This window comes from Tiliqua scincoides, chromosome 1 (assembly GCF_035046505.1).
Source record: "Tiliqua scincoides isolate rTilSci1 chromosome 1, rTilSci1.hap2, whole genome shotgun sequence".
Lineage (NCBI taxonomy): Eukaryota > Metazoa > Chordata > Lepidosauria > Squamata > Scincidae > Tiliqua > Tiliqua scincoides.
In genome coordinates, this window is record NC_089821.1 from 310,302,047 (window position 1) to 310,316,561 (window position 14,515).

Consider the following 14,515-nt stretch of genomic DNA (forward strand, 5'->3'; position numbering starts at 1 on the left):
ACCAAAAAGTTGCTGACAATTACACAAGTCTCCTGCACAAACTCAGGAGTCTGCGGTGGCTCCTACAGAGCAAACAGTGGCGGCAGGAGGCTCCAGTCTGGCTCTGCCAAGATTCCCTTTCCCCACCAGGCCTGGTCCCGATCCTGAATGCTACGTCTGCCACAGCTGCCAGTAAGGAAATGCATATAGAGCCACGCTGGTTTCAGAAAAATATCTGGCCCTTGAAACACTGGCCAGCAGTTTCCATTTAGCTTCTTCCCAGTTCTAACATTCAGAAATGACTTCTCCGAGTGGAAACATCATGGCCTATGAACAGGTCCTCATGTCTCTTCTGTCTGAACGTGATTCATTCTAACTCAGCCATTTTCAGCCACTGTGCCATGGCACACTGGTGTGCCGCGAGTGGTCCACAGGTGTGCCACAGGAATTTGAGGGAAGGTCATTTATTAGTAGGGCCAATAGGGATGGGAGGCCCCCACCGGCAGCATGATGTGCCTTGGCAATTATCAAAAACCTGGTGGTGTGCTTTGATAATTTTAGTGCCTTGTCAGTGTGCCGTGAGATGAAAATGGCTGAAAATCACTGTTCTACCTCTTCCTTTCAGAGCTGCTTCCAGCACTTAACTGCAATTAATCAAGCAGTCAACTTGTAAAGGCAAAACATGGCATGCATGCATGTGGTGCATTTAGTGCTACTGTCCCTGCCCCTCAAAGGGGCGGCAAGTGGGTCTTTCTGTCTCCAAACTGCCATCCTGGACATTGATGACCAGCAGTTTTCAAGACTGTAGCAAGCACTGATAATCTTTGCATGAGTAAAGCCTTCTGGGAGAGTCAAAAGCCACTGGCCTGAGGATGGAATACGAGCCCCCTGAGAACCAGGTCCCCTCCATGGTTGGAACTCACCTCCTAGTGATCCAATCTGGTTGGTGATGGCATAGCGCAGCACCCTCTCCTCCTCGTTATACAAGGCAAAGATCCGGTCCACTACCAGCCTCTGGGAGGCAGGAATCGTCCTGTGGTGGCGTGCGTGTGGGCAGTCTTGGTAGGTTATATTCTGATGCAGCTGGTAGGAGTAGGTTTGGTTAATGCTCCCCAAAATGAGGGAATATTCCCGATAAGATGTGGATGTCACAACTGTGGCAAGGAGCAAGAAAGGCAAAGGCTCATGTTAGAAACCCACAGGGGTGCTTCAGATACAATGACAGCCCAAAGCAAAACTGTGGTTTGTTGCAATGTTCAAAACAAAACTATCTGTATTTTAACTTGATTGTTAGCCACCTTGGGTGCCCTTTGGGGAGAAAAGCGGAATACAAATCTAATAAATAAATAAATAGATCTGCCAAACCACTGCTTGAGAATGGCCACAAAATCAGAATCTGAAACCACAGTTTGAACTTGGTTTGCAGACCACAATCTGAGTAAACTGCTATTTGGCATTACATCCTAATTAACAAGCCCTGACTTAAGACACTGCTACACAGAGGCTACTGTCTGGAATAGCATCCAGGGATTCTCATGAAGGGCATGAGAAAGGGAAACTGCACAGTTCCATGGTATGAAACACAAACCATGGCTCAGAATCTACAGTTAGTGCAAGTCATAGTTTGGTATTGTGTAAACAAACCAGTTTTATTATCTAAATACGTGCATCAATTGTTTATCCAGAGCATTTTATTATGTTCAATAGTGTTAAAAAAGGACCCCAATGAAAAGTCTCTGCTTCCAAAGAGCCTACATTTAATGCTGAATTCCTCTTCTTTCAAGATGTTTGTTTATATTATATATTCTTTTAATAAAGGAGACATTAAGGATATAAGCTAATACAGGGGTGCTCAATAGGTGGATCGCGATCTACTGGTAGATCACGAGGCAAAATGAGTAGATCGCGGAGCCCTGTCTCTCCAAACTGTTAATATGTCAGTTTAGTCTAGTGACTAGATGAAACTGACATATATAGCTGACACTAAACTGACACTGAAACTGACACTTTAGCTGCTCTTCAGGCATGCAGCAACAAAACTGACGAAACTGACTAGACTCCAGCAGGTGCTCCATACATTAAAGGGGGTGTCTGTCAGACGCTTCCTTCCCCCCTGGTAGATCTCCGGGCCTTGCTGGGTTTCAAAGTAGCTCTCGAGCCAAAAAAGTGTGAGCACCCCTGAGCTAATATCTTGGATAGCTGTTTCTTGCCTTTGCAGAGCTAGGGGCTAATCTGCTGTGCTGTCATAGAATGTTCACAAATATCCCATCCACTCAGCTTAGAGCTGCTGAAGTTCACCTGTTGATCTGAAGTAACTAGTCAACACAATGGCAGAGGGGGAGGCCCTCCCCCAAAACAGCAAAGTTTCCAACATACAGAGGATCACACACAAGGTATGGGGAATTGTTAAGAGACTCTCAACCATACCTGAATCTGTGTAGCGGTAGATCTCCTTATAAGGTGCAATGTGGACTGTGAAATTCTCAGGAATATAAGGCACCTGCCCTTGAATTTCAGTCCTAATGCTGAGATAATTTTCTGCATCCAGCCCATCAGCTGTTTGCTTCACAAAGACCTTTTCCTCTCCTGGATAGAAAGTGGCTTCAAAACTGTGAGTAAATTTAGCACCTATTTGGAAGCAGGGAAGGGGAAATGTGTTATGGTACCATAGCAAGTAATATTAAAGTCCCAACCAGTCCATTTACATTGAAAATGCTGCATTTTTGGAACAGAAAATGAGTGAAGGGGAAGGGTTAAGCACTCCCTTCACTATTAATTCTCTGCTCGGGTTAGCCCCCTCCTAACATAAATAAATAAATGGATAGAAGGAAGGAAGGAAGGAAGAAGGAAGGAAGGAAGGAAGGAAGGAAGGAAGGAAGGAAGGAAGGAAGGAAGGAAGGAAGGAAGGAAGGAAGGAAGGAAGGAAGGAAGGAAGGAAGGAAGGAAGGAAGGAAGGAAGGAAGGAAGGAAGGAAGGAAGGAAGGAAGGAAGGAAGGAAGGAAGGAAGGAAGAAAGAAAGAAAGAAAGAAAGAAAGAAAGAAAGAAACCATCAGCACTTGGTTACAAGCATTTATGTGCTACTTCAAACATTAGGCGCTTAGGAAAAATGCAACAGCAATATAAAAATCCAACCCACACTGTTGCTGCATCCTAGTTTCCACTTCCTTGATGCACAGCTCTACATATACAAGTTATCTCCTGACAACACACACACATGAAGGAGAGCTGCCCCCAGCCCCATCATTTTACTCTCTCTCTCTTTTTGAAAACCACCTTGCAAACAGAGTGTGCTATTCCTGAGGTATTCAATCTGTGCGTCCTGCCTCCCTAATGAGGCGTGATGAGCCTCCAGGGGCATCGCCAGGCATCTCGAGGAGAGAGGCTGCTCTGCTCCGCTCCAAGTGCTGCCTGCTGACTTGCTGCTTTTCTATAGCTGTGACCGAGGTGGATGCAGCAGCGTGAGGCTGGGAGGGCGTGTGAAACATGGTGGGGGGAGGTGGGAGAGACGGCTGGCTGGGCAGGCAGAGGTGCCGCATCTCAGCATGGAGCTCTCTCCATGTGCAGCCTCGCCCCAAGGACTACATTCCCAGTGTGCCCCTCGCCCTGGGCATCCTGGTATTGGTCAAGTCTGCTTGGGAAGGAAGGAGCCAGCCTGCTCCTAGTGGGGGGGTGTCCAAATGCCCCAGCCTGCATCCCTCCGTCTTGCCTGGGGGGAACAGGGGTGGCATCTGCATGTTGGGTGTGTGTGTGTGTGTGTGTGTGTGTGTGTGTGTGTGAACAGCCCCCATCTACTTTGGGGTGAGGCTTGCTGGGTGTGGCTGCAATCCTTTCCACACTTTCCTGGGAGTAAGCCCCATTGACTCAAATGGGGCTTACTTCTGAGTAGACCTATATAGGCTTGGGGTCTGTGTCAGCTTAACCCAGGATCCTTACCTTTCTCTTTTTCCTCCCCCTCCAAAAAAGAGAAAAAAGCCACTCTTGATGGCTTTGTCTCCAAAAATTGATTAAAAATAAAAATCCCCATTCCTTTTTAGCCATTCCCCTTTTTCCTCCTTTTTTTGGGGGGGAGGGGGTACTCTGTTGGCTGCTACTGTAAGACAAAAGGCACAATCCTAGCTAGGTCTACTCAGAAGTAAGTCCTATTGTGCTCAATGGGACTTACGCCCAGGAGAGTGGGGTTAGGATTCCAGCCAAACAGTCTCTAGGTCTCAGTTTGCATCAGTTTGCAGTTAGCAGATACACACAAAACAAAGTCTTCCCCTCCCCCAGCAAATTCATCACTTCCCCCCTCCCTTTCCAAAACCCTCCAGGTGTGCTGCTAACAAACTCTGGACACAATCCTAACCAGGTCTACTTACTTCTAAGTCCTATTTTGTTCAATGGGGCTTACTCTCAGGTAAGTGTGGTTAGTGTGGTTTGGATTGCAGCCTCAGAGTGCAGGCAGCTGTTTTTTGTTTCTAGTGTATAATTATAACACCTTCACCCCCATTTTGGGGGTAACTGAGGTGGGGTGTTGTAATGGGGAGATGTGGCCAATGGCTACAAGGATCGGGGGGAAAGTTCGAGAACCACTGTGCTATTCATATAAATAATATTAAAAGCAAAGATTTAAAATATTTCTAGGATACTTTTCAGCCAAAATAAAAACGCTACTTACCAACAATACTGAAGCCATTTTCAAAGCCGGGCTTCTCGAGAGCAAAAAGCCAGCCAAAGAGGCCCCCGACGGGAGCCAAGGGCATCAGAGACCTAGCAGCCGGCTGAGGGATGTGGCTGATGGCCGTGTAGGCGCGCCCATCATTGCCGACAATGTAGGCGTGGAGGTCAACATTGTCAAAGTGCACCGGAGTCTGCCCCACCAGGAGATTGCCACTCACTTTGCCGTTGAGTCGGTGAGCGGCTCCTGGCAAGAGGAAAGAAAACGGTGACCCCCACACTGCGCCAGGCAACGGTCAGGAGAGATTCCCCCAGATGCAGGATTTGAATATCACAACACAGAAACGTCTCACAAACTACTTCGCTCCAGAATTTTTTTGCTCATCTACCAACCAGACGAAGGATGAATAAGTCCTTCTCCCAGGTTGACCACACCAGCATTTTCCTTCCAGATTTTTTTGTTGATCTTATGCCTTTGACAGAAAATGTCAAGATCATTTTGTGAAAAGCTGAGGCCTCCTAGGAACACATCACCTCAAACATCGAGGGACTTGCCTACCCACAGATCCTTATTCCATTTTGGGCAGCGTACCTTGCTAGAGCCAAAGTCTTGCTTGCTCACTTTTGACAGTTGCTTCTTTGGTGGTCCAAAAGCCTGACCAAATGTGTGCTCCCTTGTAGAAATGAGCTTTCCCCACCAAATAACTGCACAGTTGGATGCAAAACCCACATGGGCTTCCTTAACCATGAGACATCTATGAGCTTTTTTTGGGGCCACAGAATATCCATATACCAAAACATGGCTAAAGACAGGAGGGTGTGCATTTGTGCTGTGCTTCCCACCCCTTCCCCTCCTCTCTGACCAAGATTCCAACCAGAAACACTGAGCAAGACAGAGGTAGGGCACTTCCCCCCCCCCCAAACATGGAGAAGCCTGCAGACTGTCCACCCCAGGAGCCGTGACCTAACAGTGATTACAAACCACAGTATGAAAGCAGGATCAGATTCACGCTTCAAATCCTCATTTGTGAACCACTGTTGATTCACAGCTCCTGGTGCTGGCAACATACGGAGCTGTGGCTTAAATCACCAGGATTCCTCCCTCATAGCTGGGTGGGCACAAGGGGTAGAGGAAGAATATGGGGCAGGGGACAGCACGCATGCTCAGCGCTCCTTCCCACCATTTCACAGTCATGGTTTGTTGACCAGGCCAATACCCTAAAGAGCCCATTCAGCCAGGAAAGTCTTCATCCTTTCCTCCACTCTGCACTCACATTGGCCAAGGGCCCAGATCCAGTGAATATGAAATAGAAGGGAATTCCCGCATCCCCAGGGCCACCATGTTTTTGAAAGCAAGTCTGTGGTCCGCTCCCAAAAATTACTTATTTTTTCCACTGGGGCCTTGTATGGCTGCAAGAACATGCAACTAACCTCCTCCCCACAGTGGCCTGAGGGAATGACTCACACCAGTGCCAGCCTCAGGGAAGTGCAAGGCCAGCAGGGGCATTTTACACACATCTGGAGCAGTTGCATGACTTCTAGGGGGCAAGCAGCCCATTGTGACGTACCTTCTGGCAAGCAATGCCTGCCGTTGCCGTAGAACTTGTTCTGGCAGTGACAGCAGAAGCCAGTGCGGTAATCCGTGCAGAAGGCATGTGGGGAACACTGGCTGTGGTGCCGCTCACAGGTTTCCACATTGGCAGTGCCATATGTGAACACTACAACACAAAATGCAATGGGTTACTTCAGAGACGAGAACATAAGAACAGCCCCACTGGATCAGGCCATAAGCCCATCTAGTCCAGCTTCCTGTATCTCACAGCGGCCACCAAATGTCCCAGGGAGCACACCAGATAACAAGAGACCTCATCCTGGTGCCCTCCCTTGCCACCTCTCCACTGTGTCACCTCAACCTGTCATGTGGAGCTCCAGGCCTATCCAATCATCCTTCCCGCGTGACCCGAGCACTTCATCTAGGCCTTATGCACACATGAAGCTTCCTTGCATGGCCAGAGGAATGTCCACATTCATAGAGGACAGGTCTATCGATAGCTAGTAGCCACGACACCTAAACAAAACCTCCATGGTCACAGGCAGTCTACCACACATTACCTGATTAGACACAGGGGAGGCTGTTGCCTGCATGCTGTGCTTCTAAACTTGTAAGCTTCCAAGACAGAGCTGGCTGGTCTTGGGCAGCAACTTAAAGCTAGACAAGGTGGATCTTTAGCCCAGCACAACCCAGCTGGGTTTTCTAAACAACTGGGGAAGTTTGCTGTAGCCCTGACCAAACTTTTCAAAAAGAGAGAATCAATGCAGTAGCTACTTCTGTCTCCCTCATCTTATCCCACGTTTTGAACCCAGAAGGTGAGGGAGATCCCAATTACTAACACAACGTAGTCCAGTTACAATACTGTTATCTACTCCTGGGCAGGAGTGCAAATGCATGTCCCATTGATTCTCTCTGGTAAGCAGTCATCTCGTGAGGCCCAATAGAAACACTTCTATTTCTCTGCCCTTTCTCTGCTGTCTCTCCACAATGAGGCTGCAGGGGATTTCACCCCTGCCTTTCAGCCCTGCCCCTTCACATAATTTTCTTCTTGAAACTCTTCCCAAGGCTATCCAAAGCTGCCACTGTAATCAATGGCACCACCAAAACTCCATAGCTGCTTCCAGGGAGTGGGAAAATAGTACAGGCAGTAAAGAGTTAAAACCTCCAAACTGCCCCTGCACCACAGTCCCAATCTGGCCTGAGCCCCCACATGGCTACCTTAGACTAAAAATAAGCCCCTAACTAGACAACAATACATTTCGTATCTCATCACATTTGTTCCTAAAAGTAAATTTGGATGTGTGACGAATGAACCTGTTCAAGTTTTAATCAATTTTTTGTTCAGCCAACAGGTGTACACATTTGGTCCATGTTGCATATATGCAACATTGGGCAGAAATGGCTTAAACCACTGTACCAACCAGAAGATTGGGCACCACCAAACTGAAAAGTAGCGAAGGGGATGCTCACAGCTGTGTGACCAAGGGCTGAGTCTCCTGGAGGGGGGAGAATGCGACATTACAGGGGGCTTCAGCCCTCCACCCACAGACTTGGATGTTGCTACACTCTGGTCCTGTTTTAGTCTGTCCACTCTCTCAGTTCTGGTCCCAACCTGTCAACTCTGAGTTCCTTTCACTTCAAGTGGATGCTCTTCTCTGCACCTACCTGGGTACCTGAGGGCCCAGACCCCCCACCATGGTCAGTCCTTCCTCCCACTGCCGTGCCGGGCACTAGTTGGTGCATGTTCCTGATCTGTCCTCCTCCAACTGGCTCAGGGTTCCCTACACAGAGCATGATGCTCCTGGGTCTGATGCCTGGAGCTTCCTTCTTCAGCAATCCCCTCCCCTCCCCACCTCTCCTTCACTTCTCCTCACCCCTTCCCTCCTCATTTCATTTCTCTCTGACCCTCTTGCAGGTGCTCTCTGTTCCCACCCCAAGACCACAGCACACACACCCCACTCCACCACCCAAGTCTGGCCAGCAGTCTGGACATCTCAGCTCTTCCTGGGGCTGGTGAGGGACCAGCTGTGATGTCACTGGCCTCTTGTCATGGTCAGGCCATTCTCCAGCAGCACTGGTGGCCTGGACTGAGTCACATTCCCAAGATCACATACTCTTAACACGGCTGCCTAAGAGCTGCAAAGAACTGCCTCTCAGATAAGAGGGGTCTGCCCTCTTAAGACATCTGAGGAACTCACCATCTGGATTAAAACCGACATCCTCATCAACATCAACTATCCGCCTTCTGTGACCGAAAGGGGGGGTGTTGCCTGGAAAGCTTTCCAGGAGAACTTCCTCCTCTGGGTAGATGGGAGCACTTTCCGTTTCCAAATGGACGCCCCTGTCTTCCTCCTTGGGGCGAGGAGCATCCCTGTCACCAGGACGCCCCAACAGGACCGCAGTGACCGCCTCAATAGGACTCTCATACACCAGGGGCGAAGACGGAGTTCTAGTGTTTTCTTCTGATACAGAAGATGCTACGGACGGGACTTCCTCCCCTTCCGGGAACAGCAGGACAGAATCCAGCTCAGGATAGGGGTGGTTGGACACCGGATACAGCAACGTGGGCTCCAGATCCAAATCTCGCCTGGTGTCGGAATGCCTGGGCTCACTGTAATCAAACTGGTCATCAGGGTGTAGCAAAGCACCGGATCTGGTTTCAGGTGCAAGCTCAGTGGGTGCCAGGGGCGAGTATTCAAAGTCATCTTCATTGCCATCATAGAAGGACTCTGCGTAATCAAGGTTTGCATCAGGATATTCCGCCTCCTCGATGTTATGGTCGACGGGGCTGCTGTCTGGATGTCCCAAGGGAAGGGGAGGCTTCCCACCAACTGTGGCTGGGATCACGTTGTCCAGCCCGGAGGTGCTGCCAATATGGAAGACCCACACGCCCGGGATCCCCGAGTTGCTGGTCCTACATGAAGGATAAAGAACTGTTAATGCAGAACAGTTACTTTTTTAAAACTGCCAGAAGGCAAAGAAATCACACGCCTGCAATAAGGCCACAAGTTGATATTAATACAACATTGCCAGTGCACAAGGTAATTTACAAGTAGCATAAGAAAAACACAGGTGCCTGCCCCAAAGAGTTTACATACTAAATTTTGACAGTGGGAGATACAATGAATTTATTTAGCAAAGGATGGATGTAAGCAAATCAAGTTTCATGCACTTGAATTTACAGCCCATTCCTACCTAAATCCCTAAATACATGCTCTGTGCTGTATCCTTGGGGGGGCTGACACAACTCTGAGTGGTCCCAGGGAGTTGGACTGAGACCACAAAGAGCAGCAGGATCTCAGCAGAGATACTAACCACTCCCTTCCCATCCCTCAACATGCCTCTTCTCTGCCCTGATCTCCACCCCATTCAAATCTTATCCCTCTCCATCTCCTTGGTGTTCCATCTCCAACACCTGCTGCCCACCCTTCCCCTGCCCCCAAATTTCTCCCTCCTGCCTCCTCCCCAGATCCCTGCGTCGGCCAAGCTCAGCCGACGCAAACTCACCTTCCCCAGGGCCCACAATGGCGCAGGGAGGCATGAAAGTGCCTCACAACACTCCTGGGCTGGCAGAAGGGATTTGTGCTGACCTAACTCCAGGTTAGGATCGTGCCCTTAGTTCTGCACCGCTGCAGGACCAAGGAGCTGGTGCAGAACCAAGGAGACCTATAGGAAAAACACTCTTTCCCCAGTGCAAGGGAACAAAAGTTTGCTTACTGAAAGGAGACCTGTGCAACTGTCCCTCCCACCCTAGGATGCAGCGGGGTTAGGTAGGAGTGGGCTGTTTGTTACATCTAAGCTAGATTTGTGTAACGGCTTCTACATGAGGCTCTTTGAAGACAGTACGCAATTTCCTCATGTGCTGATGATGTTAGACTCCTGGCTAGTGCCAGATTTGGGGAGCAGGTTTCTTTCTTCTGAGGTGCAGGTGGCGGGGACAAGGGGAAGGGCCTTTTCTGTGGTGGCATCCAGAACATGGAATGCCCTGCTCTGTGAGTTACATAGGAAGTTGCCTGCAACTGAGTCAGATCGCAGGTCTGTTTTGCCCGACTCTCTCCAGGTTTTTAGATAAGAGCAATGGTTCTCACACTTTTTGCACCAGGACCCACTTTTTAGAAACAAAATCTTACAGGACCCACCAGAAGCGATGTCATGAAAGGAAGTAACATCATCGAGCAAGAAAATTTTTAACAATTCTAGGCTGCAGTCCTACCCACACATACCCAGGAGTAAGCCCCATTGACGATCATATAAAAGCATATGAAGAGTAGCCTATTCAAAATATAGATCTGTAATACCCCAAATTCAGTCACATACCATGAGAGCATCAAGCCTAATGAATTAAAAATAAAATACTGAAGTGAATGGGGACCCACCTGAAATTGATTCACAACCCACCAAGTGGGTCCCGACCCACAGTTTGAGAACCACTGGATCAGTCTTTCTCCAGCCCTGCCTGGAGATGCTTCCATAGGCTGAGACTGGGATCTGACACATGTAAAGTCAGCACTCCACTGCCAAGCCACGTCGGCAGCAGCTCCAAGAAGTTCTGTTGTCCCCACTTTACTAGTGTCTTGCTGCTGCCTTAGGACAGGTTCCCTGTCCAGCACACATGTGGTCTACCTGCTGTGCTGAATCTTTTTTCTTTTGTTTGGTCCTGGTTTTCCTTTCCTCAGTGTCAGTTTTAGCTCTTGATTGCTGCTTTATCTTCTAACGTAAGAACATAAGAACAGCCCTGCTGGATCAGGCCATAGGCCCCTCTAGTCCAGCTTCCTGTATCTCACAGCGGCCCACCAAATGCCCCAGGGAGCACACCAGATAACAAGAGACCTGCAAGGCCTCCTGGGAATTGTAGTTTAAGAACATAAGAACAGCCCCACTGGATCAGGCCATAGGCCCATCTAGTCCAGCTTCCTGTATCTCACAGCAGCCCACCAAATGCCCCAGGGAGCACACCAGAAAACAAGAGACCTGCAAGTCTTCCTGGGAATTGTAGTTAAGAACATAAGAACAGCCCCACTGGATCAGGCCATAGGCCCATCTAGTCCAGCTTCCGGTATCTCACAGCGGCCCACCAAATGCCCCAGGGAGCACACCAGATAACAAGAGACCTCATCCTGGTGCCCTCCCTTGCATCTGGCATTCTGACATAGCCCATTTCTAAAATCAGGAGATTGCGCATACACATCATGGCTTGTACCCCATAATGGATTTTTCCTCCAGAAACTTGTCCAATCCCCTTTTAAAGGCGTCCAGGCTAGACGCCATCACCACATCCTGTGGCAAGGAGTTCCACAGACCGACCACACGCTGACTAAAGAAATATTTTCTTTTGTCTGTCCTAACCCGCCCAACACTCAATTTTAGTGGATGTCCCCTGGTTCTGGTGTTATGTGAGAGCGTAAAGAGCATCTCCCTATCCACTCTGTCCATTCCCTGCATAATTTTGTATGTCTCAATCATGTCCCCCCTCAGGCGTCTCTTTTCTAGGCTGAAGAGGCCCAAACGCCATAGCCTTTCCTCGTAAGGAAGGTGCCCCACTAACTTGATTCTAGTTTTGGTGCAATTCTTATTTTGTTGCTGGCTGAAGTGCCTCCATTTTTGAAAATAAAAAGTGAGAGCAAGAGAATCCCCAATAAGTCAAAATAAAAGAGTTTTAAGCATCTGCAGGAGGGGGGCTTTCAGGTGTTGGACAGACTAAAGGGCTGTGCTCAACCTCTTTGCCCCACCTTACTCCAACTGCACAGAATGGCCACACAATCAACCAACGCTGCAAATTGCCATGTGGGTTTCAATCTCAGAGGAGCAGTTTTCCTATAGCTACCCAAACCCAACATGCGTTTGTGCACTGAGCTTCAGCAGAATGCTGGAGAAAGCAGGGACAAGGAAGTAATGGGAATATGGGGAACATCACAGAGGGCGCAAGGAGAATAGTCGCTTTGTCCTGCAGAGACGCCCAGGGACATGAAGCTTGTGAGAAGGTTGGAGAGCAGGAAGGGAAGAAAAACCCCACATAGTGCCAAAAGACAAGAGGAGCCATGCGCCGTTGGTGGTGGTGGCAGAGGACAGCCGCATTTCCTATCCAGATTTGGAATAGCCAGCCAAATAGATAAGATAACACACTGAGGCTGAGACTCTCTCTCTCTCTCTCTCTCTCTCTCTGTGTATGCACACATGCAAGCATGCAGAAAGCATTATCTGCAGCCATTTCTTCAGAGTTGGTCATACAACATTTTGAATAAAAATCAGGTCGCAAAGCAGCCTGCCAGGTCCCCAGGATATCTGGACAGAAAATATCCTGTAATAGTGGCGTAAGCAAGCTGTGAGCTCCTTGGTGCTTTATTTTCTCACATTCCTCTCCCTCCAGCCAGAGAGCAGCTGGCATTTGATAACTTTGGGCCGTGTGTGCTGCGGCAGCTGTGCTTTACAAGCTCAACTCCTCGTGCCGGTCAGGTTTCAGTGAAATTTCCAAATTCTCCCCAACCCCAAGCTCTCCAACGCTTGCTGCGATGCTTCACTGTTGGATGCCTTTGTTTCAGGAAGAGGCAAGGGATGTGTTCCTTGGAGCCAAAACCTCAGTAGAAGACCCTCTGCGTGGTGGGAACAACCTCCATCCAGCTCCTAACATTTGTCCAGGGCCAACCGCATGCTCAGTGCTGACTGTACAGAACCTGAACCTGAGTCAGGACTAGTTCACACAAACAGGGAACGAGGAGGGACATGTGTGTCGGGGTAGCTCACATGACATGGACAAACAGTAGGTTCAGCACTGACCAAAGGAAGCATTTCACCTAATAGCAAACTTGTGGAACTGCCTGGTGCGTTTTAAGGCACACTCCACTCAGGCAAGGCAGCCCAACAAGATTGTCTAAGACTCAGAATGAACCGAGCCCTTAGAATGTGCCCCAGAATCCTTGCAACACTCAGGGTTTTCGTAGCAGACACACTGGGCTTCCCGAAGAGAGAAAGTTTGAATGCGACTAACAATTGTCTCTTTTGTGGACCCAAGAGAGCTTCTTTGCTTGCCCCCACTCCTCTGTCGCCCTGTGACAGGTCTTGAAGAGGAAAGCCTCCAGGCGCCCGGCTTTGATCTCTTTCCATTCCTCCAGGCACCGCAGCATCCTTCGAGACAGCAAGACTCTGCATCAACTCACAAGCACACAGTGCAGTCAAGCATAGGGAGCTGTCAATCAAAGCACCGAGGGTAACAGGTTTTCTGGGGCAAGAGCCTGGAACACCATCACCACCAGCACCATCCCAGAGGGAGGTTTCCACAGGTTTTCCTCCCAGCACTGGCCTTTCTTTGAACCCACATTATTTTTAAAAACTGAACCAAAGACCAAGCACACATTTCCTGGCAGGCCCAGCATTATCTACTGCAACAGCTGGGCTATGCAAACAAAGCTGAGTTTGACATCTGACACCGAACCCCTCCTCCCTTCCAAATTGATGAGGCAGGTTTGCTCCCAGAATTCTGAAAATGGAAACTGGCTTATTCAACATCAGAAGTGGAAGCTTTCAATCCTCTTCCCTTGTGCAGAGGAAGAGGAGAGGGGACTGCAATAATCTGAACAGTGGTTCTCAAACTGTGGGTTGTGACCCAATTTTGGGAGGGTTGCAGGGCTGGCACTACCCAGAAGCCACAAGGCATTCTGGGCCACATTGCACCCCAGAATGCCCTGAGGCCTTGCCTTCTGGGATGTGACCTGGAAGTCACAAGGCATTATGGGGTGTGATAGGACCACTGCAGACGATGGTGGGTTGCGGTGGTAAAAGTTTGAGAAACACTGATCTAAAGCAGGGGTGTCCAAAGTTTTTGGCAGGAGGGCCACATCATCTCTCTGACACCGTGTGGGGGGCCGAATTAATTTACATTTCAAATTTGAATAAATTTACATAAATGAATATATTAAAGATGAACTTATATGAATGAATGAAGGTCTTGCAGTAGTTCAAGGCCTATAAAAGGCCTTGAACAAAGCAAGGCTGGCCTTTCCTTTGCTGCTCCTACTGAATCACAGACGTGAAACAACAAGCAGTGGAGGGAGCCCTCATCCCACAGCTCACTTGAGAGGCCAAACAGTTGCCCTCACGCTGAGAGCAGTTGCATCGGGCCAGTGTGGGCTCCAACAAATCTCCAGGAGGGCCAGAGGATCATTGGAGGCTAGGGGCTCCCTGCGGGCCACATAGAGAGGCCTTGAGGGCTGCAAGTGGCCCCTGGGCCGGGGTTTGGGCACCCCTGATCTAAAGCAACAGTTTGGTCTTATGTCTGAACTCAGCCAACCTCATCATTTGCAACCAGCTGTCAAAAAATAGAAGGAATGCTTG

The 14,515-nt window shown here is 49.1% G+C and overlaps 1 protein-coding gene across 1 annotated transcript in view; it reads right to left on the reverse strand.

Moving 5' to 3' along the window:
• NID2 (nidogen 2) overlaps positions 1-14,515 on the reverse strand; it is a 60,061-nt gene that overhangs the window by 25,724 nt on the left and 19,822 nt on the right. Inside the window, 5 exon segments of the mRNA XM_066624359.1 lie at positions 903-1,133; positions 2,407-2,607; positions 4,637-4,882; positions 6,204-6,353; positions 8,386-9,101. Of these exon segments, the coding sequence (XP_066480456.1) occupies positions 903-1,133; positions 2,407-2,607; positions 4,637-4,882; positions 6,204-6,353; positions 8,386-9,101 (1,544 nt within the window).